We start from the raw sequence: 25,964 nt of genomic DNA on the forward strand, positions 1-25,964 counted from the left end.
AACTGTGGGAAGTGAGGAGAGTGGCAGCATTAACTGGGGGAGTGAGGAGAGAGGCAGCATTAACTGGGGGAGTGAGGAGAGAGGCAGCATTAACTGGGGGAGTGAGGAGAGAGGCAGCATTAACTGGGGGAGTGAGGAGAGAGGCAGCATTAACTGGGGGAGTGAGGAGAGTGGCAGCATTAACTGGGGGAGTGAGAGAGGCAGCTTTAACTGGGGGAGTAAGGAGAGAGGCAGCATTAACTAGGAGAGTGACAAGAGAGGCAGCATTAACTCGGGGGTGAGGAGGGTGGCAGCATTAACAGGGGGAGTGAGGAGAGAGGCAGCATTAACTGGGGGAGTGAGGAGAGAGGCAGCATTAACTGGGGGTGTGAGGAGAGTGGCAGCATTAACTGGGGGAGTGAGGAGAGAGGCAGCATTAACTGGGGGGTGAGGAGAGAGGCAGCATTAACTGGGGGAGTGAGGGGCGTGGCAGCATTAACTGGGGAAGTGAGGAGAGAGGCAGCATTAACTGGGGGAGTGAGGAGAGAGGCAGCATTAACTGGGGGAGTGAGGAGAGAGGCAGCATTAACTGGGGGAGTGAGGAGAGTGGCAGCATTAACTGGGGGAGTGAGGAGAGAGGCAGCATTAACTGGGGGAGCGAGGAGAGAGGCAGCATTAACTGGGGGGATGAGGAGAGAGGCAGCATTAACTGGGGGAGTGAGGAGAGTGGCAGCATTAACTGGGGGGGGGAGGAGAGAGGCAGCATTAACTGGGGGAGTGAGGAGAGAGGCAGCATTAACTGGGGGGGTGAGGAGAGAGGCAGCATTAACTGGGGGAGTGAGGAGGAAGGCAGCATTAACTGGGGGAGTGAGGAGAGTGGCAGCATTAAATGGGGGAGTGAGGAGAGAGGCAGCATTAACTGGGGGGGTGAGGAGAGAGGCAGCATTAACTGGGGGAGTGAGGAGAGAGGCAGCATTAACTGGGGGAGTGAGGAGAGAGGCAGCATTAACTGGGGGAGTGAGGAGAGTGGCAGCATTAACTGGGAGAGTGAGGAGAGAGGCAGCATTAACTGCGGGAGTGAGGAGAGAGGCAGCATTAACTGGGGGAGTGAGGAGAGTGGCAGCATTAACTGAGGGAGTGAGAGAGGCAGCATTAACTGGGGAATAAGGAGAGAGGCAGCATTAACTAGGAGAGTGAGGAGAGAGGCAGCATTAACTGGGGGGGTGAGGAGAGGCAGCATTAACTGGGGGAGTGAGGATAGAGGCAGCATTAACTGAGGGAGTGAGGAGAGAGGCAGCATTAACTGGGGGAGTGAGGAGAGAGGCAGCATTAACTGGGGGGGGTGAGGAGAGAGGCAGCATTAACTGAGGTAGTGAGGAGAGTGGCAGCATTAACTGGGGGAGTGAGGAGAGGCAGCCATAATTGGGGGAGTGAGGAGAGAGGCAGCATTAACTGGGGGAGTGAGGAGAGAGGCAGCATTAACTGGGGGCTGAGGAGAGTGGCAGCATTAACTGGGGGAGTGAGGAGAGAGGCAGCATTAACTGGGGGAGTGAGGAGAGAGGCAGCATTAACTGGGGAAGTGAGGAGAGAGGCAGCATTAACTGGGGGAGTGAGGAGAGTGGCAGCATTAACTGGGGGAGTGAGGAGAGAGGCAGCATTAACTGGGGGAGTGAGGAGAGAGGCAGCATTAACTGGGGGAGTGAGGAGAGTGGCAGCATTAACTGGGGGAGTGAGGAGAGAGGCAGCATTAACTGGGGGAGTAAGGAGAGAGGCAGCATTAACTGGGAGAGAGGACAGAGGCAGCATTAACTGGGGGGTGAGGAGAGTGGCAGCATTAACTGGGGGAGTGAGGAGAGAGGCAGCATTAACTGGGGGGTGAGGAGAGTGGCAGCATTAACTGGGGGAGTGAGGAGAGAGGCAGCATTAACTGGGGGAGTGAGGAGAGAGGCAGCATTAACTGGGGGGGTGAGGAGAGTGGCAGCATTAACTGGGGGAGTGAGGAGAGAGGCAGCATTAACTGGGGCGGTGAGGAGAGACGCAGCATTAACTGGGGGAGTGAGGGGAGAGGCAGCATTAACTGGGGGTTGAGGAGAGTGGCAGCATTAACTGGGGGTGAGGAGAGTGGCAGCATTAACTGGGGGAGTGAGGAGAGAGACAGCATTAACTGGGGGAGTGAGGAGAGTGGCAGCATTAACTGGGGGAGTGAGGAGAGTGGCATCATTAACTGGGGGAGTGAGGAGAGTGGCAGCATTAACTGGGGGAGTGAGGAGAGAGGCAGCATTAACTGGGGGAGTGAGGAGAGTGGCAGCATTAACTGGGGGAGTGAGGAGAGAGGCAGCATTAACTGGGGGAGTGAGGAGAGTGGCAGCATTAACTGGGGGAGTGAGGAGAGTGGCAGCATTAACTGGGGAAGTGAGGAGAGAGGCAGCATTAACTGGAGGGGGTGAGGAGAGAGGCAGCATTAACTGGGGGAGTGAGGATAGAGGCAGCATTAACTGGGGGAGTGAGGAGAGAGGCAGCATTAACTGGGGGAGTGAGGAGAGAGGCAGCATTAACTGGGGGGGTGAGGAGAGAGGCAGCATTAACTGAGGTAGTGAGGAGAGTGGCAGCATTAACTGGGGGAGTGAGGAGAGGCAGCATTAACTGGGGGAGTGAGGAGAGAGGCAGCGTTGCCTGGGGGCTGAGGAGAGTGGCAGCATTAACTGGGCTGTGAGGAGAGAGGCAGCATTAACTGGGAGAGTGAGGAGAGAGGCAGCATTAACTGGGGGGGTGAGGAGAGTGGCAGCATTAACTGGGGGAGTGAGGAGAGAGGCAGCATTAACTGGGGGAGTGAGGAGAGTGGCAGCATTAACTGAGGGAGTGAGAGAGGCAGCATTAACTGGGGGAGTAAGGAGAGAGGCAGCATTAACTAGGAGAGTGAGGAGAGAGGCAGCATTAACTGGGGGGGTGAGGAGAGGCAGCATTAACTGGGGGAGTGAGGATAGAGGCAGCATTAACTGAGGGAGTGAGGAGAGAGGCAGCATTAACTGGGGGAGTGAGGAGAGAGGCAGCATTAACTGGGGGGGGTGAGGAGAAAGGCAGCATTAACTGAGGTAGTGAGGAGAGTGGCAGCATTAACTGGGGGAGTGAGGAGAGGCAGCCTTAATTGGGGGAGTGAGGAGAGAGGCAGCATTAACTGGGGGAGTGAGGAGAGAGGCAGCATTAACTGGGGGCTGAGGAGAGTGGCAGCATTAACTGGGGGAGTAAGGAGAGAGGCAGCATTAACTGGGGGAGTGAGGAGAGAGGCAGCATTAAGTGGGGGAGTGAGGAGAGAGGCAGCATTAACTGGGGGGTGAGGAGAGAGGCAGCATTAACTGGGGGAGTGAGGAGAGAGGCAGCATTAACTGGGGGAGTGAGGAGAGTGGCAGCATTAACTGGGGGAGTGAGGAGAGAGGCAGCATTAACTGGGGGAGTGAGGAGAGAGGCTGCATTAACTGGGGGAGTGAGGAGAGTGGCAGCATTAACTGGGGGAGTGAGGAGAGAGGCAGCATTAACTGGGGGAGTAAGGAGAGAGGCAGCATTAACTGGGAGAGTGAGGACAGAGGCAGCATTAACTGGGGGGTGAGGAGAGTGGCAGCATTAACTGGGGGAGTGAGGAGAGAGGCAGCATTAACTGGGGGGTGAGGAAAGTGGCAGCATTAACTGGGGGAGTGAGGAGAGAGGCAGCATTAACTGGGGGAGTGAGGAGAGAGGCAGCATTAACTGGGGGGGTGAGGAGAGTGGCAGCATTAACTGGGGGTGTGAGGAGAGAGGCAGCATTAACTGGGGCGGTGAGGAGAGAGGCAGCATTAACTGGGGGAGTGAGGGGAGAGGCAGCATTAACTGGGGGTTGAGGAGAGTGGCAGCATTAACTGGGGGTGAGGAGAGTGGCAGCATTAACTGGGGGAGTGAGGAGAGTGGCATCATTAACTGGGGGAGTGAGGAGAGTGGCAGCATTAACTGGGGGAGTGAGGAGAGAGGCAGCATTAACTGGGGGAGTGAGGAGAGTGGCAGCATTAACTGGGGGAGTGAGGAGAGAGGCAGCATTAACTGGGGGAGTGAGGAGAGTGGCAGCATTAACTGGGGGAGTGAGGAGAGTGGCAGCATTAACTGGGGAAGTGAGGAGAGAGGCAGCATTAACTGGAGGGGGTGAGGAGAGAGGCAGCATTAACTGGGGGAGTGAGGATAGAGGCAGCATTAACTGGGGGAGTGAGGAGAGAGGCAGCATTAACTGGGGGAGTGAGGAGAGAGGCAGCATTAACTGGGGGGGTGAGGAGAGAGGCAGCATTAACTGAGGTAGTGAGGAGAGTGGCAGCATTAAGTGGGGGAGTGAGGAGAGAGGCAGCATTAACTGGGGGGTGAGGAGAGAGGCAGCATTAACTGGGGGAGTGAGGAGAGAGGCAGCATTAACTGGGGGAGTGAGGAGAGTGGCAGCATTAACTGGGGGAGTGAGGAGAGAGGCAGCATTAACTGGGGGAGTGAGGAGAGAGGCAGCATTAACTGGGGGAGTGAGGAGAGTGGCAGCATTAACTGGGGGAGTGAGGAGAGAGGCAGCATTAACTGGGGGAGTAAGGAGAGAGGCAGCATTAACTGGGAGAGTGAGGACAGAGGCAGCATTAACTGGGGGGTGAGGAGAGTGGCAGCATTAACTGGGGGAGTGAGGAGAGAGGCAGCATTAACTGGGGGGTGAGGAGAGTGGCAGCATTAACTGGGGGAGTGAGGAGAGAGGCAGCATTAACTGGGGGAGTGAGGAGAGAGGCAGCATTAACTGGGGGGGTGAGGAGAGTGGCAGCATTAACTGGGGGTGTGAGGAGAGAGGCAGCATTAACTGGGGCGGTGAGGAGAGAGGCAGCATTAACTGGGGGAGTGAGGGGAGAGGCAGCATTAACTGGGGGTTGAGGAGAGTGGCAGCATTAACTGGGGGTGAGGAGAGTGGCAGCATTAACTGGGGGAGTGAGGCGAGAGACAGCATTAACTGGGGGAGTGAGGAGAGTGGCAGCATTAACTGGGGGAGTGAGGAGAGTGGCATCATTAACTGGGGGAGTGAGGAGAGTGGCAGCATTAACTGGGGGAGTGAGGAGAGAGGCAGCATTAACTGGGGGAGTGAGGAGAGTGGCAGCATTAACTGGGGGAGTGAGGAGAGAGGCAGCATTAACTGGGGGAGTGAGGAGAGTGGCAGCATTAACTGGGGGAGTGAGGAGAGTGGCAGCATTAACTGGGGAAGTGAGGAGAGAGGCAGCATTAACTGGAGGGGGTGAGGAGAGAGGCAGCATTAACTGGGGGAGTGAGGATAGAGGCAGCATTAACTGGGGGAGTGAGGAGAGAGGCAGCATTAATTGGGGGAGTGAGGAGAGAGGCAGCATTAACTGGGGGGGTGAGGAGAGAGGCAGCATTAACTGAGGTAGTGAGGAGAGTGGCAGCATTAACTGGGGGAGTGAGGAGAGGCAGCATTAACTGGGGGAGTGAGGAGAGAGGCAGCGTTGCCTGGGGGCTGAGGAGAGTGGCAGCATTAACTGGGCTGTGAGGAGAGAGGCAGCATTAACTGGGAGAGTGAGGAGAGAGGCAGCATTAACTGGGGGGGTGAGGAGAGTGGCAGCATTAACTGGGGGAGTGAGGAGAGAGGCAGCATTAACTGGGGGAGTGAGGAGAGTGGCTGCATTAACTGGGGGAGTGAGGAGAGAGGCAGCATTAACTGGGGGAGTGAGGAGAGAGGCAGCATTATCTGGGGGAGTGAGGAGAGAGGCAGCATTAACTGGTGGAGTGAGGAGAGTGGCAGCATTAACTGGGGGAGTGAGGAGAGAGGCAGCATTAACTGGTGGAGTGAGGAGAGTGGCAGCATTAACTGGGGGAGTGAGGAGAGGCAGCATTAACTGGGGAAGTGAGGAGAGAGGCAGCATTAACTGTGGGAAGTGAGGAGAGTGGCAGCATTAACTGGGGGAGTGAGGAGAGAGGCAGCATTAACTGGGGGAGTGAGGAGAGAGGCAGCATTAACTGGGGGAGTGAGGAGAGAGGCAGCATTAACTGGGGGAGTGAGGAGAGAGGCAGCATTAACTGGGGGAGTGAGGAGAGTGGCAGCATTAACTGGGGGAGTGAGAGAGGCAGCTTTAACTGGGGGAGTAAGGAGAGAGGCAGCATTAACTAGGAGAGTGACAAGAGAGGCAGCATTAACTCGGGGGTGAGGAGGGTGGCAGCATTAACAGGGGGAGTGAGGAGAGAGGCAGCATTAACTGGGGGAGTGAGGAGAGAGGCAGCATTAACTGGGGGTGTGAGGAGAGTGGCAGCATTAACTGGGGGAGTGAGGAGAGAGGCAGCATTAACTGGGGGGTGAGGAGAGAGGCAGCATTAACTGGGGGAGTGAGGGGCTTGGCAGCATTAACTGGGGAAGTGAGGAGAGAGGCAGCATTAACTGGGGGAGTGAGGAGAGAGGCAGCATTAACTGGGGGAGTGAGGAGAGAGGCAGCATTAACTGGGGGAGTGAGGAGAGTGGCAGCATTAACTGGGGGAGTGAGGAGAGAGGCAGCATTAACTGGGGGAGCGAGGAGAGAGGCAGCATTAACTGGGGGGATGAGGAGAGAGGCAGCATTAACTGGGGGAGTGAGGAGAGTGGCAGCATTAACTGGGGGGGGGAGGAGAGAGGCAGCATTAACTGGGGGAGTGAGGAGAGAGGCAGCATTAACTGGGGGGGTGAGGAGAGAGGCAGCATTAACTGGGGGAGTGAGGAGGAAGGCAGCATTAACTGGGGGAGTGAGGAGAGTGGCAGCATTAAATGGGGGAGTGAGGAGAGAGGCAGCATTAACTGGGGGGGTGAGGAGAGAGGCAGCATTAACTGGGGGAGTGAGGAGAGAGGCAGCATTAACTGGGGGAGTGAGGAGAGAGGCAGCATTAACTGGGGGAGTGAGGAGAGTGGCAGCATTAACTGGGAGAGTGAGGAGAGAGGCAGCATTAACTGCGGGAGTGAGGAGAGAGGCAGCATTAACTGGGGGAGTGAGGAGAGTGGCAGCATTAACTGAGGGAGTGAGAGAGGCAGCATTAACTGGGGAATAAGGAGAGAGGCAGCATTAACTAGGAGAGTGAGGAGAGAGGCAGCATTAACTGGGGGGGTGAGGAGAGGCAGCATTAACTGGGGGAGTGAGGATAGAGGCAGCATTAACTGAGGGAGTGAGGAGAGAGGCAGCATTAACTGGGGGAGTGAGGAGAGAGGCAGCATTAACTGGGGGGGTGAGGAGAGAGGCAGCATTAACTGAGGTAGTGAGGAGAGTGGCAGCATTAACTGGGGGAGTGAGGAGAGGCAGCCTTAATTGGGGGAGTGAGGAGAGAGGCAGCATTAACTGGGGGAGTGAGGAGAGAGGCAGCATTAACTGGGGGCTGAGGAGAGTGGCAGCATTAACTGGGGGAGTGAGGAGAGAGGCAGCATTAACTGGGGGAGTGAGGAGAGAGGCAGCATTAAGTGGGGGAGTGAGGAGAGAGGCAGCATTAACTGGGGGGTGAGGAGAGAGGCAGCATTAACTGGGGAAGTGAGGAGAGAGGCAGCATTAACTGGGGGAGTGAGGAGAGTGGCAGCATTAACTGGGGGAGTGAGGAGAGAGGCAGCATTAACTGGGGGAGTGAGGAGAGAGGCAGCATTAACTGGGGGAGTGAGGAGAGTGGCAGCATTAACTGGGGGAGTGAGGAGAGAGGCAGCATTAACTGGGGGAGTAAGGAGAGAGGCAGCATTAACTGGGAGAGTGAGGACAGAGGCAGCATTAACTGGGGGGTGAGGAGAGTGGCAGCATTAACTGGGGGAGTGAGGAGAGAGGCAGCATTAACTGGGGGGTGAGGAGAGTGGCAGCATTAACTGGGGGAGTGAGGAGAGAGGCAGCATTAACTGGGGGAGTGAGGAGAGAGGCAGCATTAACTGGGGGGGTGAGGAGAGTGGCAGCATTAACTGGGGGAGTGAGGAGAGAGGCAGCATTAACTGGGGCGGTGAGGAGAGAGGCAGCATTAACTGGGGGAGTGAGGGGAGAGGCAGCATTAACTGGGGGTTGAGGAGAGTGGCAGCATTAACTGGGGGTGAGGAGAGTGGCAGCATTAACTGGGGGAGTGAGGAGAGAGACAGCATTAACTGGGGGAGTGAGGAGAGTGGCAGCATTAACTGGGGGAGTGAGGAGAGTGGCATCATTAACTGGGGGAGTGAGGAGAGTGGCAGCATTAACTGGGGGAGTGAGGAGAGAGGCAGCATTAACTGGGGGAGTGAGGAGAGTGGCAGCATTAACTGGGGGAGTGAGGAGAGAGGCAGCATTAACTGGGGGAGTGAGGAGAGTGGCAGCATTAACTGGGGGAGTGAGGAGAGTGGCAGCATTAACTGGGGAAGTGAGGAGAGAGGCAGCATTAACTGGAGGGGGTGAGGAGAGAGGCAGCATTAACTGGGGGAGTGAGGATAGAGGCAGCATTAACTGGGGGAGTGAGGAGAGAGGCAGCATTAACTGGGGGAGTGAGGAGAGAGGCAGCATTAACTGGGGGGGTGAGGAGAGAGGCAGCATTAACTGAGGTAGTGAGGAGAGTGGCAGCATTAACTGGGGGAGTGAGGAGAGGCAGCATTAACTGGGGGAGTGAGGAGAGAGGCAGCGTTGCCTGGGGGCTGAGGAGAGTGGCAGCATTAACTGGGCTGTGAGGAGAGAGGCAGCATTAACTGGGAGAGTGAGGAGAGAGGCAGCATTAACTGGGGGGGTGAGGAGAGTGGCAGCATTAACTGGGGGAGTGAGGAGAGTGGCAGCATTAACTGGGGGAGTGAGGAGAGTGGCTGCATTAACTGGGGGAGTGACGAGAGAGGCAGCATTAACTGGGGGAGTGAGGAGAGAGGCAGCATTAACTGGGGGAGTGAGGAGAGAGGCAGCATTAACTGGGGGAGTGAGGAGAGAGGCAGCATTAGCTGGGGGAGTGAGGAGAGAGGCAGCATTAACGGGGGGTGACAAAGAATGGTAGTATGAACTATGGGGTGGGGAGAAAGAAGATTGCCAATAGAAACTGGAGAGGGAGTGAAGTACCAGGGTGAACTAGGGAAGAAGTGGAGAATAGTGTCAGCTTAAATTGGAGACGTTGAAGGAGGAGATGAACGTGAACTGAGAGGACCATCGGAACAAGCGTCGGCCATTCAAACCTTCATGCTTGTTCCGCAATTTAATTCGATTTTGGCTGACCTGTACCTCGATTCCAATTTCCCGCCTTAGCTTCATATCCCTTGATACCCTTACCTAACAAATACCTCGTGATCTCAGTCCTGAAAGCTCCAACTGATGGAACCTCCACAGCCTTTTGGGGGAGAGTATTCCAGATTTCCACTAACCTTTGTGTGAAGAAGTGATTCCTGATTTCTCTCCTAAATGGCCTAGCTCTAATTTTTATATTTTGTCCCTTAGTTCTGTATTCCCCCCTCCAAAGGAAAGAGCTTCTCTGTAACTATCCTGTCAAATCCCTTTAGCATTTTAAACTCCTCAATCGATCACCCCTCACTCTTCTATAGTCAAGGGAATACAAGCCAAGTTTATGCAACCTGTCCTCATCATTTAGCAATCTGAGCCCCGGTATCGTTCTGCTGAATCTGCGCTGCACCCCCTCTGAAATGCAGCTGCCAGTGATCAATTCACTCTTGGAGCCACATCAGTCCAGAGACAATATAAGTTTGTAAAGTAGATGAGTTGGCAAGCTTAGCAAAATTAATTTATTAAACACAGAGATGGTTTCTGGAAGGTTTAGGTAAGTGAAATCCAATGTTGCACATAGTTTGCTTAAAATCCAATCCCTGAGAAATTCTCTCTAAAAGGCATCAATCACAGCAGCTCTGCAGCACACATTCTCGAGGAACCAGTCAGAGCATCGGTCTCCATGGTTACAGATTGATGAGGAACGAGAACTATTTCTTTCCATTATTACTGTTATCTTTATTATTTTCACACATGCCAGCTTAGGAAATTTGCAAAAGCTGACGAACATCTTTGGAAAAGCTAATAAAGGGAAGTTATGCTAAACCTGCATCGAACCTTGGTTAGACCACACTTGGAGTACTGCGTACAGTTCTGGTCGCCATATTATAAAAAGGATATAGAGGCACTGGAGAGGGTGCAGAGAAGATTTACAAGGATGATACCAGAAATGCGAGGGTATACATATCAGGAAATGATGAACAGGCTGGGTCTCTTTTCTCTTGAAAAAAATCAGGCTCAGGGGTGACCTAATAGAGGTCTTTAAAATTATGAAAGGTTTTAATAGAGTGGATACAGAGAGAATGTTTCCACTTGTGGGGAAGAGCATAACTAGAGGCCATCAATATAAGATAGTCACCAAGAAATCCAATAGGGAATTCAGAAGAACCTTCTTTACCCAGAGAGTGGTGAGAATGTGGAACTTGCTACCACAGGGAGTGGGTGAAGCGAAAAGTACTGAGGGAGTGCTACACTTTCGGAGGTGCCGTCTTTTGGATGAGACGTTAAACCGAGGCCCTGTCTGCCCTCTCAAGTGGACATAAAAGATCCCATGGCACTATTTAGAAGAAGAGCAGGGGAGTTATTCCCAGTTTTTTGGCCAATATTTATCCCTCAATCAACATCACCAAAACAGATTATCTGATCATTATCACGTTGCTGTTTGTGGGACCTTGGTGTGCGCAAATTAGTTGCCGTGTTTCCTACATTACAACAGTAATATAAGCCTGCGACCTCTGAAAACAAGTAATGACACTGTAAGTACAGCAGGACACGGACTCGTAGCGTAAACTGTATTGGGGGAAATAGACCACAATCACATGAAAGCCTGAAGGGACACACAAGCGTTGAAGGCACAAGATTTATTTACTGAATTGGGTGGGGGGGGTGGGAGGAGAAGGGGAAGCCGGAAATAGGTTGGGGATATGCCCATTCCCTGCAATAAACATTTTGAGTTCTGACACTTAGGGGATGGTTTCGAAGTGACTGTTTCCATCGGGTGGGAAGCAGGCGGAATGAGTTGCTTTCACGGACAAGCCTCATTTGAATTATGTTGGCAAGGTGCGTGCACATTTGGAGCAGCTCGCCGATCGGGGAGGACGGTTAATGCAGCTCCGCAGAGCCAAGCCAATCCAGACAGGTTAAGGGTGGGGGGGGGGAGGGGCGGGGGGAGGTGGAGAGGCAATCATGAGGGAGGGTTGCGCTTCGGGAGGGTGGGTTAATGTTCCTTCCAATCCCACAAAGATCACTTTAAAACGTTTATCTTGCCTTGTTTTAAAGGCCACTTTTAAGGCTGCTCTGCATCAAGTAGCAACAGGCAGGCGCCCATTTGACAGCACCAATCAAAATGGCAGTGACCCGGACAGGCGGTAAATACTGCACCATCATTTACATCGCATTACTGCCCCGTTTGCCTCGATTTTAGATTTCTATTCCTTGTGTTCAGAATCCACCATGGTCTTGCCCCGCCCTGTAACCTCCTCCAGCCCCACAATGCTCCGAGATCTCTGCGTCCTCCAATTCTGGCCTCTTGCGCATCCCCGATTTCCATTGCTTCACCATTAACGGCCGTGCCTTCATCTGCCTGGGCCCTAAGCTCTGGAATTCCCTCTCTGAACCTCTCTGCCTCTCTCTCCTTCTTTAAGTCGCTCCTTAAAACATACCTCTTTGATCAAACTTTTGGTCACCTGTCAAAATATCTCTTTATGTGTCTTGGTGACAAATTTTGTCTGATAACGCTCCTGTGAAGCGCCTTGGGACGTTTTACTATGTAAAAGGTGCTATATAAATGCAAGTTGTTGTTGTTCCTGCCTGACTACAGGGGCAGGGGTTGGAAAATCCCCTTTATTTGCTCAATATTTTGGAATTGACAAAGAACACAGGCATTGTGGCTTTTTTATTCCTAAAAAGGAAGGGCTATTTGCTCAAATTTATTGGAAATGACTTTCTGTCCTTTGGGGAATTAATTATTTTTCTTTATCTTTTAAAACTTCTTTCTCCCAGGTGCAGCAGATAATCTGTTACTGTGCAGGAAAAAAAATATTTTAATCAATTTTGTTCTTAAAAATAAATCTAAGTGCAAAGAGGGGATTGGAAAGTCGTCTTTGAGTAGAGATTGTTGCAGTCGCTGCTATAGGCAGCAAACGAAGCACTGCACACTCTCCTTCCAGATGTGGTACTCCCCACATGTGGTGCATTTCTAATGAAGGGCCAGGCGCCACGTTCCCAGGGAATGTTTAGAATTTTACTGGAAAAATCGTGTATTCTGGTTCATTTTAAATGCTTCACAACTGAAACATTTTTAATTGGGGAAAAAAATAGGAAAAATAAGTGACACTTGGGTTTTCAACATAACAACCAGATCATCACCAAAAAAAGCTACATTGACAATCAGTTTCTACCCTTCAAAAGGGGCACCTCCTTCTCCCTTCACAAAAGCATTCACCTCCTCCCTTTCAATACTGGCCCCTTCCCCTCACAATTCGCAGATATGCTATGCCCTCCAACCTGCCCATCTTGTTCACTGGCACTCTCACCCCCTTCAAATGCCCTAGTTCATGCTGTTACACTTTTCCCTATTGCCTTTCAATTGAAACTGACCCGCTCCTTCTGCTTCTCCTTCTCCCTCCCCCACAGTTCGACCCAACCTCTCTTCTCCCTCTCCCCCAGTTCAACCCGGCCCTCTTCTCCCTCTCCCCCGGTTCAACCCAGCCCTCTTCTCCCTCCCACCCAGTTCAACCCGGCCCTCTTCTCTCTCTCCCCCAGTTCAACCCGGCCCTCTTCTCCCTCTACCCCAGTTCGCCCTGGCCCTCTTTTCCCTCTCGCCAGTTCAATCTTCTCCTCCTCGCCCTCTCCCCAGTTCAAACTTCTCCTCCTCGCCCTCTCCCCAGTTCAATCTTCTCCTCGGCTCCCTCTCCCCAGTTCAATCTTCTCCTCCTCGCCCTCTCCCCAGTTCAATCTTCTCCCTCTCCCCAGTTCAATCTTCTCCCTCTCCCTCTCCCCAGTTCAATCTTCTCCCTCTCCCCAGTTCAATCTCCTCCCTCTCCCCAGTTCAATCTCCTCCTCCTCGCCCTCTCCCCAGTTCAATCTTCCCCTCCTCCCTCTCCCCAGTTCAATCTTCCCCTCCTCCCTCTCCCCAGTTCAATCTTCCCCTCCTCCCTCTCCCCAGTTCAATCTTCCCCTCCTCCCTCTCCCCAGTTCAATCTTCCCCTCCTCCCTCTCCCCAGTTCAATCTTCTCCTCCTCTCCCTCTCCCCAGTTCAATCTTCTCCTTCTCACCCTCTCCCCAGTTCAATCTTCCCCTCCTCCCTCTCCCCAGTTCAACCTTCTCCCTCTCCCTCACCCCAGTTCAATCTTCCCCTCTTCCATCTCCCCAGTTCAATCTTCCCCTCCTCCCTCTCCCCAGTTCAATCTTCTCCCTCTCCCTCTCCCCAGTTCAATCTTCTCCCTCTCCCTCTCCCCAGTTCAACCTTCTCCCTCTCCCTCTCCCCAGTTCAATCTTCACCTACTCCCTCTCCCCAGTTCAATCTTCTCCCTCTCCCTCTCCCCAGTTCAATCTTCTCCCTCGCCCTCTCCCCAGTTCAATCTTCTCCCTCTCCCTCTCCCCAGTTCAATCTTCTCCCTCTCCCTCTCCCCAGTTCAATCTTCTCTTTCGCCCTCTCCCCAGTTCAATCTTCTCCTTCGCCCTCTCCCCAGTTCAATTTTCTCCCTCGCCCTCTCCCCAGTTCAATCTTCTCCCTCGCCCTCTCCCCAGTTCAATCTTCTCCTCCTCTCCCTCTCCCCAGTTCAATCTTCCCCTCTTCCCTCCCCCCAGTTCAATCTTCTCCTTCTCACCCTCTCCCCAGTTCAGTCTTCCCCTCCTCCCTCTCCCCAGTTCAATCTTCTCCCTCACCCTCTCCCCAGTTCAATCTTCACCTCCTCCCTCTCCCCAGTTCAATCTTCTCCCTCACCCTCTCCCCAGTTCAATCTTCACCTCCTCCCTCTCCCCAGTTCAATCTTCTCCCTCTCCCTCTCCCCAGTTCAATCTTCTCCTCCTCCCTCTCCCCAGTTCACTATTCTCCCTCACCCTCTCCCCAGTTCAATCTTCTCCTTCTCCCTCTCCCCAGTTCAATCTTCTCCCTCTCCCTCTCCCCAGTTCAATCTTCTCCTTCGCCCTCTCCCCAGTTCAATTTTCTCCCTCGCCCTCTCCCCAGTTCAATCTTCTCCTCCTCTCCCTCTCCCCAGTTCAATCTTCCCCTCTTCCCTCTCCCCAGTTCAATCTTCACCTCTCCCTCTCCCCAGTTTAATCTTCTCCCTCTCCCTCTCCCCAGTTCAATCTACCACTCCTCCCTCTCCCCAGTTCAATCTTCTCCCTCACCCTCTCCCCAGTTCAATCTTCTCCCTCTCCCTCTCCCCAGTTCAATCTTCACCTCCTCCCTCTCCCCAGTTCAATCTTCTCCCTCTCCCTCTCCCCAGTTCAATCTTCTCCCTCTCCCTCTCCCCAGTTCAATCTTCACCTCCTCCCTCTCCCCAGTTCAATCTTCCCCTCCTCCCTCTCCCCAGTTCAATCTTCCCCTCCTCCCTCTCCCCAGTTCAATCTTCTCGCTCTCCCTCTCCCCAGTTCAATCTTCTCCCTCTCCCTCTCCCCAGTTCACTCTTCTCCCTCGCCCTATCCCCAGTTCAATCTTCTCCCTCACCCTCTCCCCAGTTCAATCTTCTCCCTCGCCCTCTCCCCAGTTCAATCTTCTCCCTCGCCCTCTCCCCAGTTCAATCTTCTCCCTCTCCCTCTCCCCAGTTCAATCTTCCCCTCCTCCCTCTCCCCAGTTCAATCTTCCCCTCCTCCCTCTCCCCAGTTCAATCTTCTCCTTCTCCCTCTCCCCAGTTCAATCTTCTCCCTCTCCCTCTCCCCAGTTCAATCTTCTCCCTCTCCCTCTCCCCAGTTCAATCTTCTCGCTCTCCCTCTCCCCAGTTCAATCTTCACCTCCTCGCTCTCCCCAGTTCAATCTTCTCCCTCTCCCTCTCCCCAGTTCAATCTTCTCCCTCTCCCTCTCCCCAGTTCAATCTTCTCCCTCTCCCTCGTTCAATCTTCTCGCTCTCCCTCTCCCCAGTTCAATCTTCACCTCCTCCCTCTCCCCAATTCAATCTTCTCCCTCTCCCCAGTTCAATCTTCTCCCTCTCCCTCTCCCCAGTTCAATCTTCTCCCTCTCCCTCTCCCCAGTTCAACTTTCTCCCTCTCCCTCTCCCCAGTTCAATCTACTCCCTCTCCCTCTCCCCAGTTCAATCTTCCCCTCCTCCCTCTCCCCAGTTCAATCTTCTCCCTCTCCCTCTCCCCAGTTCAATCTTCTCCCTCTCCCTCTCCCCAGTTCAATCTTCTCCCTCTCCCTCTCCCCAGTTCAAGCTTCTCCCTCGCCCTCTCCCCAGTTCAATCTTCCCCTCCTCCCTCTCCCCAGTTCAATCTTCCCCTCCTCCCTCTCCCCAGTTCAATCTTCTCCCTCTCCCTCTCCCCAGTTCAATCTTCTCCCTCTCCCTCTCCCCAGTTCAAGCTTCTCCCTCGCCCTCTCCCCAGTTCAATCTTCCCCTCCTCCCTCTCCCCAGTTCAAGCTTCTCCCTCTCCCTCTCCCCGTTCAATCTTCCCCTCCTCCCTCTCCCCAGTTCAATCTTCTCCCTCTCCCTCTCCCCGTTCAATCTTCCCCTCCTCCCTCTCCCCAGTTCAATCTTCCCCTCCTCCCTCTCCCCAGTTCAATCTTCTCCCTCTCCCTCTCCCCAGTTCAATCTTCTCCCTCTCCCTCTCCCCAGTTCAACCTTCTCCCTCTCCCTCTCCCCAGTTCAATCTTCACCTACTCCCTCTCCCCAGTTCAATCTTCTCCCTCTCCCTCTCCCCAGTTCAATCTTCTCCCTCGCCCTCTCCCCAGTTCAATCTTCTCCCTCTCCCTCTCCCCAGTTCAATCTTCTCCCTCTCCCTCTCCCCAGTTCAATCTTCTCTTTCGCCCTCTCCCCAGTTCAATCTTCTCCTTCGCCCTCTCCCCAGTTCACTCTTCTCCCTCGCCCTATCCCCAGTTCAATCTTCTCCCTCACCCTCTCCCCAGTTCAATCTTCTCCCTCGCCCTCTCCCCAGTTCAATCTTCTCCCTCGCCCTCTCCCCAGTTCAATCTTCTCCCTCTCCCTCTCCCCAGTTCAATCTTCCCCTCCTCCCTCTCCCCAGTTCAATCTTCCCCTCCTCCCTCTCCCCAGTTCAATCTTCTCCTTCTCCCTCTCCCCAGTTCAATCTTCTCCCTCTCCCTCTCCCCAGTTCAATCTTCTCCCTCTCCCTCTCCCCAGTTCAATCTTCTCGCTCTCCCTCTCCCCAGTTCAATCTTCACCTCCTCCCTCTCCCCAGTTCAATCTTCACCTCCTCGCTCTCCCCAGTTCAATCTTCTCCCTCTCCCTCTCCCCAGTTCAATCTTCTCCCTCTCCCTCTCCCCAGTTCAATCTTCTCCCTCTCCCTCGTTCAATCTTCTCGCTCTCCCTCTCCCCAGTTCAATCTTCACCTCCTCCCTCTCCCCAATTCAATCTTCTCCCTCTCCCCAGTTCAATCTTCTCCCTCTCCCTCTCCCCAGTTCAATCTTCTCCCTCTCCCTCTCCCCAGTTCAATTTTCTCCCTCTCCCTCTCCCCAGTTCAATCTACTCCCTCTCCCTCTCCCCAGTTCAATCTTCCCCTCCTCCCTCTCCCCAGTTCAATCTTCTCCCTCTCCCTCTCCCCAGTTCAATCTTCTCCCTCTCCCTCTCCCCAGTTCAATCTTCTCCCTCTCCCTCTCCCCAGTTCAAGCTTCTCCCTCGCCCTCTCCCCAGTTCAATCTTCCCCTCCTCCCTCTCCCCAGTTCAATCTTCCCCTCCTCCCTCTCCCCAGTTCAATCTTCTCCCTCTCCCTCTCCCCAGTTCAATCTTCTCCCTCTCCCTCTCCCCAGTTCAAGCTTCTCCCTCGCCCTCTCCCCAGTTCAATCTTCCCCTCCTCCCTCTCCCCAGTTCAAGCTTCTCCCTCTCCCTCTCCCCGTTCAATCTTCCCCTCCTCCCTCTCCCCAGTTCAATCTTCTCCCTCTCCCTCTCCCCAGTTCAATCTTCTCCCTCTCCCTCTCCCCAGTTCAATCTTCTCCCTCGCCCTCTCCCCAGTTCAATCTTCTCCTTCGCCCTCTCCCCAGTTCAATCTTCTCCCTCACCCTCTCCCCAGTTCAATCTTCTCCCTCGCCCTCTCCCCAGTTCACTCTCTCCCTCGCCCTCTCCCCAGTTCAATCTTCCCCTCCTCCCACTCCCCAGTTCAATCTTCTCCTCCTCCCTCTCCCCAGTTCAATCTTCTCCCTCTCCTTCTCCCCAGTTCAATCTTTTCCCTCTCCCTCTCCCCAGTTCAATCTTCTCCCTCTCCCCAGTTCAATCTTCTCCTCCTCCCTCTCCCCAGTTCAATCTTCCCCTCCTCCCTCTTCCCCAGTGCAACCTGCCCCTCTTCTACACCCCCCTCGCAAATTCAACCTTACCTAGGTCAAGCAGACATGCTCCCCCTGTCCCCTTTATCTCAAGGGGAGGACGATCCCCATTGTGCTGCTAAATCCTGCTTTATTATAGAAAATTAAATATTTTATTAGGAACGTATAAATACAGATCGTCTCCTTTTGAGAGAACTCCTGTTGGGTTAATAGTCAATTATGATACGCAGAAAGAAGTCATACATGAAAGTATTTGCCCAGCAGCACCTGCGAATAACAGAGAAAACTGTTTGCATTTAATAAATTAAGTTTCCATTGCATACTAAAAAAAGTGAGAAATATTGCTCGAAATGAATTGTTAAGATAGTGAATGCAGTTCACGACCAGATTCCCACAGTACTAAAGCTGCTTTCATCTAAGGCGGACTAAGGAACTCTGGGCCTTGAATTGGATGCCATGTAGATATTGATTTGGTATTTAGCAAAATGAAGGAAAATGCGGGTAGAGCTATCAAAACAGGAAGACGTTTGACTCACCATCAACAGAACTAAAGCGGGGGAGGGGTAGGGAGGTTATGGTTCAGTTACACTTGCTGGTGGTCTCGGGGGTTCAAGACTGGTTCTGACTGAATGAAAATTCCTGAGTGTTCAGAGCTCTAAAGCTGGCCCAAATCTCAATCACTGATCCCTATGGATTGCTTTGTAAAAGCTTGAGTACCCACTCGGCCTGGAGCAACTTGGACTTTGCTTCTCAGCCCCTGTCTTTATTTTATTCAGTCACAGGATGTGGGTGTCGATGGCAAGGCCAGCATTTATTTCCCAATCCCTAATTGCCCTTGAGAAGGTGGTGGTGAGCCGCATTCTTGAACCGCTGCAGTCCGTGTGGTGAAGGTACTCCCACAGTGCTGTTAGGGAGGGAGTTCCAGGATTTTGATCCAGCAACGATGAAGGAACGGCGATATATTTCCAAGTCAGGATGGTGTGTGACTTGGAGGGGAATTTGGAGGTGATGGTAGTCCCATGTGCCTGCTACCCTTGTCCTTCTAGGTGGTAGAGGTTGTGGGTTTGGGAGGTGCTGTCGAAGAAGCCTTGGCGAGTTGCTGCAGTGCATCTTGTAGATGATACACACTGCATCCACGATACGCCGGTGGTGGAGGGAGTGAATGTTTAAGGTGGTGAATGGGATACCAATCAAGCGGGCTGCTTGGTCCTGGATGGTGTCGAGCTTCGAGTGTTGTTGGAGTTGCACTCATCCAGGCAAGAGGAGAGTATTCCATCATAATCCTTATTTGTGCCTTGTAGATGGTGGAATGGCTTTGGGAGGTGAGACACTCGCCGTAGAATACCCAGCCTCTGACCTGCTCCTGTAGCCACAGTATTTATGTGTCGGCACACACACTGGATGCACCATGTTATCCAAATACTCTTTCGGCCTGAAATTTCGATCGGGCCCCATTGGGATTGCACCCCATTTTCCCTGACCTCGGAGGGGGGGGGGGGGCGATGTGGTGGTGGGAGTATCGTGGGGGGGATGAGAATGAGTCTTCCACTCACCCCCACTATGTCAAGGGGATGCTACGTCTGGTTGAGTTCTTATTACGCACTTGAGGGCTGGTCTGAATTCCGTGGATGCCCCAAGAAAGGAGAGGGATTGATTACCTCATGTTTCACACCTAAAGACTCTTTTACAAGTGAAGCATTTCCATTTTTTCTCATCTTTGCCCTGAGAAGGGCCTCAGGTTTCCCCTAGTAGAGCAGCTTTGGCTATACCACTCCAGGAAAAGCAAGATCATTTTCGTCACACCCTGGCTGACATTCCTCCCCACCCTTGACCAGCACCATCAAAAACAGATCAACAGCTCTCCGCTGTTTGTGGGATCTTGCAGTGTGCAAATCGGCTGCTGGACGTGCCTACATAAGAACAACTTCAAAGTCATTTGGTCTATTTGAAGCACTTTGAGAGGCAGCTGGAAGGTGTAATGAGGTGCGATAAAAATTCAATTCTTTCTTGCAGTGTCGTCATGCTCTCTGATTATGCATAGGTCTTTCATAGGCCATGTACTGAAAAAGGAATCGCTAAATCGATGTATACGTGAGATACTAATAAGGTCCCATCGGCTGTCTTGACAGAGCAAGGTGAGCCCAATGATCTCATGTCATGGCTGGGGGACCCCATTTAAAAAAAATCATTCTTGGGCTGTGGGTGTCACTGGCATGGTTGGCATTTATTGCCCAGTTACCCTTGAGAAGGTGGTGGTGGGCCTTCTTCCTGAACCACTGAGTAGGGCTTTGATACCACTGAGGGTAGTTAAGAGTCAACCAAGTTAGTGTGGGACTGGAGTCACTTATAGGCAGGTTTCCTTCTCTGAAGGACGTTCATGAACCGTTTTTTTTTCTGATACCAGCTTTTGAGTTCCAGATCTTTAAAAATGAATTAAAATTCTCAAACTGCCATGGTGGGATTTGAACTCACGTTCTCTGGATTATTAGTCCAGGCCCACTGGATTACTTGTCTGTGAACATGACCACCACACAACCATACCCACGCTATGTGTCCCCTCCATAGCTGCCTGTGGAGTGTGGACACAGCGTACACTGTATATGAACGTTTACATCCCTGCCCTTCGGGGTGCTTGCTGCATTGTGCTGGAGGCAGCAGACAACTTTGCGAACCAATATTTGCTCATCTCCTCAGATGCCAGCTTGCAATGTTTTTCTTTGAATTTGCGATCGGGTACACTGCTGGTCGCAGTTTCCATTGGACAGCGGAGAGACTTAGCTTGAAATTGCTCATGCAGTCGAGTCACAGGGATGTAACTTGCGCTAAAACCGTTTGAACGCTCAATCAAATGGGCTTCCCCATAAGTAAGCTAATATAAAATTATTAATTAACAATGGGTAGTGGGCATGTTCCTGGACCCAGTAATCTAGAGGCTTGGACTAATAATCCAGAGAATAGTTCAGATCCCACCATGGCAGTTTGAGAATTTGAATTCAGTTTTTAAAAATCTGGTACTAAAAAGGTGGTATCAGTAAAAGTGACCATGAAGCTGTCGGATTGTTGTAAAAACCCACCTGGTTCACTAATGTCCTTTAGGGAAGGAAACCTGCCGTCCTTACCCGGTGTGGCCTATATGTGACTCCAGACCCACAACAACTTGGTTGATTCTTAACTGCCCTCTGAAGTGGCCTAGCAAACCACTGCCACCACCGTCTCAGGACAACTAGGGATGGGTAATAAATGCCGGCCTCAACAGCGACGCCCACGTCCCGAGAATGAAATTGATCTTTTAATCTCTTTCACCTCAAATCTCCATTAAATTAAGAGTGATTTTGAAAACAAATTCATACTAAGCATTTGTATTCCATTTACAGTATTAACTTTTATTGATTCAACGGTCCCATGTGGTCAACGTCCTGTAACTCCAGGCAAATGAATCGCCTGAAGTTATAATGCTACTGAAGAGGCTGGGTGATGTATGAAAGATTGCCACATTCAGCACATTAACACATTGCACCAAAGCACTGAAACCGCTGAGGAGATATTTTGGTTGTGCAGTGGGCCTGTCCGTTTGTTAATTCGCATTCGGCCACCTACCCCCACCCCCAATAAGCGGTCACATCAAAGCTCACCCTGTCCCGGGGGAGGGGGTGGGGTTTGCATTAAAAGCCTAATAGCTGTGGATGGTGTTCTAAACTTAAGCAAAATACATCATTTCAATCTTCCGCAGGGAGGAGGGGGAATGCCCACAGCTCATCCGCTCTCCCCACCTCCCAAAATTGCACATGCTAGGACATAGCTTGGACAAGGGGGTCAGTATTTGGAAGGGCAGTGCAGAATTGTGTTGACTTACTGTTCTACCGTCGAGTACAGCCTGTTAGAACACATGCAAAGAAAGGGAAGGAAAGGACATGTGTCTCATCTCTCAGAAATGTTCCAAAGTGATTCACATAGAATTAATTACTTTGAAGTATAGTCACCATTGTATTATAGGCAAATGTGGCAGTTGGTTTAAGCACAGCAAGGTCCCACAAATAGCAACTGGATGAAGGGCCAGGTAATCTATTTTTGGTGGTGTTGGTTGAGGGGGGAATGTTGGCCAGGAAAACACCTTGAAGACAGACCTTAAAATCATACAAAAGCAAGCAGTTCTCCTGATGTTCTGGCCAACAGAAACGTGATTTAACATCTTATCCAAAGGATAGCACCTTCGACTATGCAATACTCCCTCAGCACTGCACTAATGAGTCAATATAGATTTTGGGCTTGAATTCTCAGTAACAGACACACTTGGGACACTTGGCTTGAATGCTCCCACTGCTGCTATGGAAGGTTGGGGTACAAGAGCCATGAAGCAGGTTCTAGGCTGCCTTGGACAAAACCTGGAGCACAACCATTAGGAAGGCTTGCAAAGGCCCCGGGTTCTGTATGCAAACAGTGACCTGTGCCTTGTGAGAAGATGACCTTCAGCAGAGGTACGGCTGGATGCATGAAGGAGCTTCATAGAGTCATAGAGTTATACAGCCCAGAAAGAGGCCCTTCGGCCCATCGTGTCTGCGCTGGCCATCAAGCCCTGTCTATTCTAATCCCATTTTCCACAACTTGGTCCGTAGCCTTGTATGCTATGGCGTTTCAAGTGCTCATCTAAATGCTTCTTGAATGTTGTGAGGGTTCCTGCCTCTATCACCCTTCCAGGCAGTGAGTTCCAGACTCCAACCACCCTCTGGGTGAAAAAGTTTTTCCTCAAATCCCCTCTAAACCTCCTGCCCCTTACCTTGAAACTATGCCCCCTGGTTATTGACCCCTCTACTAAGGGGAAAAGTTCCTTTCTATCTATCCTATCTATGCTCCTCATAATTTTGTACACCTCAATCAGGTCCCCCCTCAGCCTTCTCTGCTCCAAGGAAAACCCCAACCGGTCCAGTCTCTGCTCATAGCTGAAGCGCTCCAGCCCAGGTAACATCCCGGTGAATCTCCTCTGCACCCTCTCCAATGCAATCACATCCTTCCTATAGTGTGGCGACCAGAACTGCACACAGTATTCCAGCTGTGGCCTAACTAGCATTTTGTACAGCTCCATCATAACCTCCCTGCTCTTATATTCTATGCCTCGGCTAATGAAGGCAAGTATCCCATATGCCTTTTTAACCACCTTATCTACCTGTCCTGCTGCCTTTCTAGCGATACTAATGTCTTTGTGTCCTGCAGAAGTGTACGGCGGCAGCATCTCTGAAAACATTGAGCGTCCACAGCGCATGACTCTCAAGGTACTCTAGCACATGCATGGCAGGTAGTTGCTCGTGTAGATAGCTGGCCTTTTTGCAATCCCAGACAGCTGAACAATTGGCTCAGCAGCTACCTCTAACTACTGCAACGCTCAACTAGGGGAGCTCTTTGGCATAATGCACAGTTAGCGACTTGACATAGAACAATCACAATCCTAGTTGAAAGCACAATAGGAAACCAAGATGAGAACTCAACATACATGCACCTCAACCTTTCTTCCACCACATCAGATTCACTGTTACTCATTCGCTAAAACGACATCACTTGTAATATATGCAGTATTTGGTCAATCTTTAAATGTGCTACAAAGGGACACACTGTTGCCCAAAAGAACAAGTAATGGACTTTAGAATGCAGTAATGCCCCATAATCGGATGAAGCAACTAGCAGGTCAATTACTGTAACAATGTCGAATGTACTCTTACAAAAGGCAAAAATACTGTGGATGCTGGAAATCTGAAATATAAAGAGAAAATGCATGCTGCCTGACCTGCTGAGTATTTCCAGTATTTTCTGTTTATATTCCAATATACTCTTATTATATTTGTGTCAGTGGTAGCACTCTTGCTTCTGAGTCAGAAGGTTGTGGGTTCGAGCCCCACTCCAGAGACTTGAGCACAAAATCTAGGCTGACACTCCAGTGCAGTGCTGAGGGAGTGCTGCATTGTCATCTTTCAAATGAGATAATAACTGAGGACCCATCTGTCCTATCAGGTGGACATAAAATATTCCACAACACTATTTCGAAGAAGAGCAGGGGAGTTCTCCCCGGTGTCCTGGTCAATATTTATCCCTCAACCAACATTACCCAAAACAGATTATCACATTGCTGTATGTGGGACCTTGCTGCATGCAAATTGGCTGCTGTGTTTTCCTCCATTACTACAGTGACTACACTTCAAAAAATACTTTATTGCCTGTAAAGCACTTTGGGATATTCTGAGGTTGTGAAAAGCGCTATAGAACTGCAAGTCTTTCTTCTTTTAGTTGAAAAGCAGTGGAAGGGATTTGCGATGCCAACATTCAGCAAAGGTCTTGATCTGCTGAGGACCAGGTGCTGGTGGCAGCAGCTGATGAGCCCATGCTGTGATGATGATAAGTTTGCTACACTCTACTCCATAAAATTAACTGGTCTGGTCTGAAAGGAGAGGAAGGAAGGAACCGCCTGGCCAATTCCGCACACCCGGGGAGCCGATCACGGGTGCACATCCTGTGATCTTCCACCCATCAAAATGAATGGAGCATCAATCACGGGGCTGGGTGCTCCCAGCCTAGAATCAGCCCTCAGGACGTTCCAGTGTGATTCGCAGCCGATGAATTGAAAATCACACACAACCAGATATAAATAAAAAGTGATACACATGCATTCGGCACACACACACACACAACCAGATAGGCATGCACCCACCAGGCGTAACACACACATACGTTGTCAGCTGTGGCTCAGTTGGTAGCACCCTCACCTCTCAGACAGAAGGTTGTGAGTTCAAGTCTCACTCCAGACACTTGAGCACAAAATCCAAGCTGACACAGTGGTGCCATCTTTCAGATGAGACATTAAACTGAGGCCCCAATCGCCCTCTCCAGGGGATATAAAAGATCCCACGGCACTATTTTGAAAAAGTGCAGGGAAGTTCTCCCCCATGTCCTAGCCAATATTTATTCCTCAACTAAACCAGATTATCTGGTCATTATCACATTTGCTTGTGGGAGCTTGCTGTTTGCAAATTGGCTTCCACATTATAGTCATAGAGTTATACAGCACAGAAAGAGGCCCTTCGGCCCATCGTGTCTGCACCAGCCATCAAGCCCTGTCTATTCTAATCTCATTTTCCAGCACTTGGTCCGTAGCCTTGTATGCTATGGCATTTCAAGTGCTCATCTAAATGCTTCTTGAATGTTGTGAGGGTTCCTGCCTCTACCACCCTTCCAGGCAGTGAGTTCCAGACTCCAACTACCCTCTGGGTGAAAAAGTTTTTCCTCAAATCCCCTCTAAACCTCCTGCCCCTTATAACAGTGACTACACTTCAAAAAAATACTTCATTGGGCACTAAAGCACTTTGGGTTGTCCTGGGGTCTTGAAAGGTGCTATATAAATGCAAGTTATTTCTTTTACATGTACACACAACCAGACAAACAGAACACAGACAAAAGTTGATACATATCACAACAGACACACGAGATATATACACGGACAAGTAAACACCAAAACACACACATACGGAGCACCACAAACACAAAACCAGGGACAACAAACAAAACAGCCTTCAGGAAATGTTTCAAACCAGCTAAAAAAAAACAAAGTTAAGGTTGTATCTCACAAATGAACAGCAGTAACAAAGGTCCACCTGAAATATTTAAATAATAATTCCACTTACACCAGAACAGCCGAGGAATGAGACCCAGAACCCCATCAGTACCTAGTCCTGGTATCTCCCTTTAACCATCAGCACCAAATCCTGATATTTCCCTGTAATTCTCAGAATACTGTATTTAAACAGTAATGAATTAACTCTGTTAGAACCCCACTGCGCTCTGATTTCTTCGGGTCGGGCTGCATGTCGCTGCTCTGCAGTGCTGGGAGTTTACGAGCACTTCTTTGTACATTAGGCGCTAGTGATTACATGCAAAGGCTCCGTTTCTGCAAACGCCGCGCCAGGCAAAGAGTTAAGTTAACACTGTAATATTCCACCCTAATGTTATACCCTCAACAAGGCACACTCAACGAGTATCAAAAGGGACATAAAATCGAGGTGTAAATTCTCAAGAGACCGGGCTCCTGCGTGAACTCACCAAAGTCTGACTGTATGTCTTTCCTCAGCCCACACAGCATGCCTGCTGTCTGTCTGTCTGTCAATGATGGTGTCAAGTTAATGGCAAGAACAGATCGGCTCCTTGCTGTCCCGGGATTGGGTGGTGTCGGTGAGCCAGCCGGTGCTGCCCTCCTCACACCACTGACACAAGCTGGCACTGTGCGGGCTCACACACGGCTCACTGCTCTCACGGTCCACGTATCTGCAGCCTTCCAACCAAAGCAACTTCCGTGCGGATTGTCATAGCAATGCCACATGACTTAAAAAAAACATAATACGAAATGGCTCAGAAAGCAGAGTCACGGAACATGTTCTGCATCCCTCCCCCCTCTCCTGTACAAGTCCAAGATTCTGATGCACGTGAAAGCAAACTTTATCTCGCCTCTATCTAGCTTGTCCAATCTTCAATGTCACTTTAAGACGGAGCACTGTGTTTAAAAAAAAGTGCTGGGGAGAGGTCTGATCAGGTAGCCTGATCCC

The 25,964-nt window shown here is 51.3% G+C and overlaps 1 protein-coding gene across 1 annotated transcript in view; it reads right to left on the reverse strand.

The window, feature by feature from the left end:
- The window catches only part of grip2b (glutamate receptor interacting protein 2b), a 445,227-nt gene extending 419,506 nt beyond the window's left edge, over window positions 1–25,721 (reverse strand). Inside the window, exon 1 of the mRNA XM_086001324.1 lies at window positions 25,465–25,721. Coding sequence (XP_085857450.1) covers window positions 25,465–25,504 — 40 coding nt within the window. The 5' untranslated portion in view covers window positions 25,505–25,721. The remainder of the gene's footprint in view (window positions 1–25,464) is intronic.
- Between the last annotated feature and the right edge of the window lie 243 nt (window positions 25,722–25,964).

The sequence above is a fragment of the Somniosus microcephalus genome, chromosome 11 (assembly GCF_052327205.1).
Source record: "Somniosus microcephalus isolate GS21.2 chromosome 11, FLI_Smic_1.0, whole genome shotgun sequence".
In the NCBI taxonomy this organism is placed as follows: domain Eukaryota; kingdom Metazoa; phylum Chordata; class Chondrichthyes; order Squaliformes; family Somniosidae; genus Somniosus; species Somniosus microcephalus.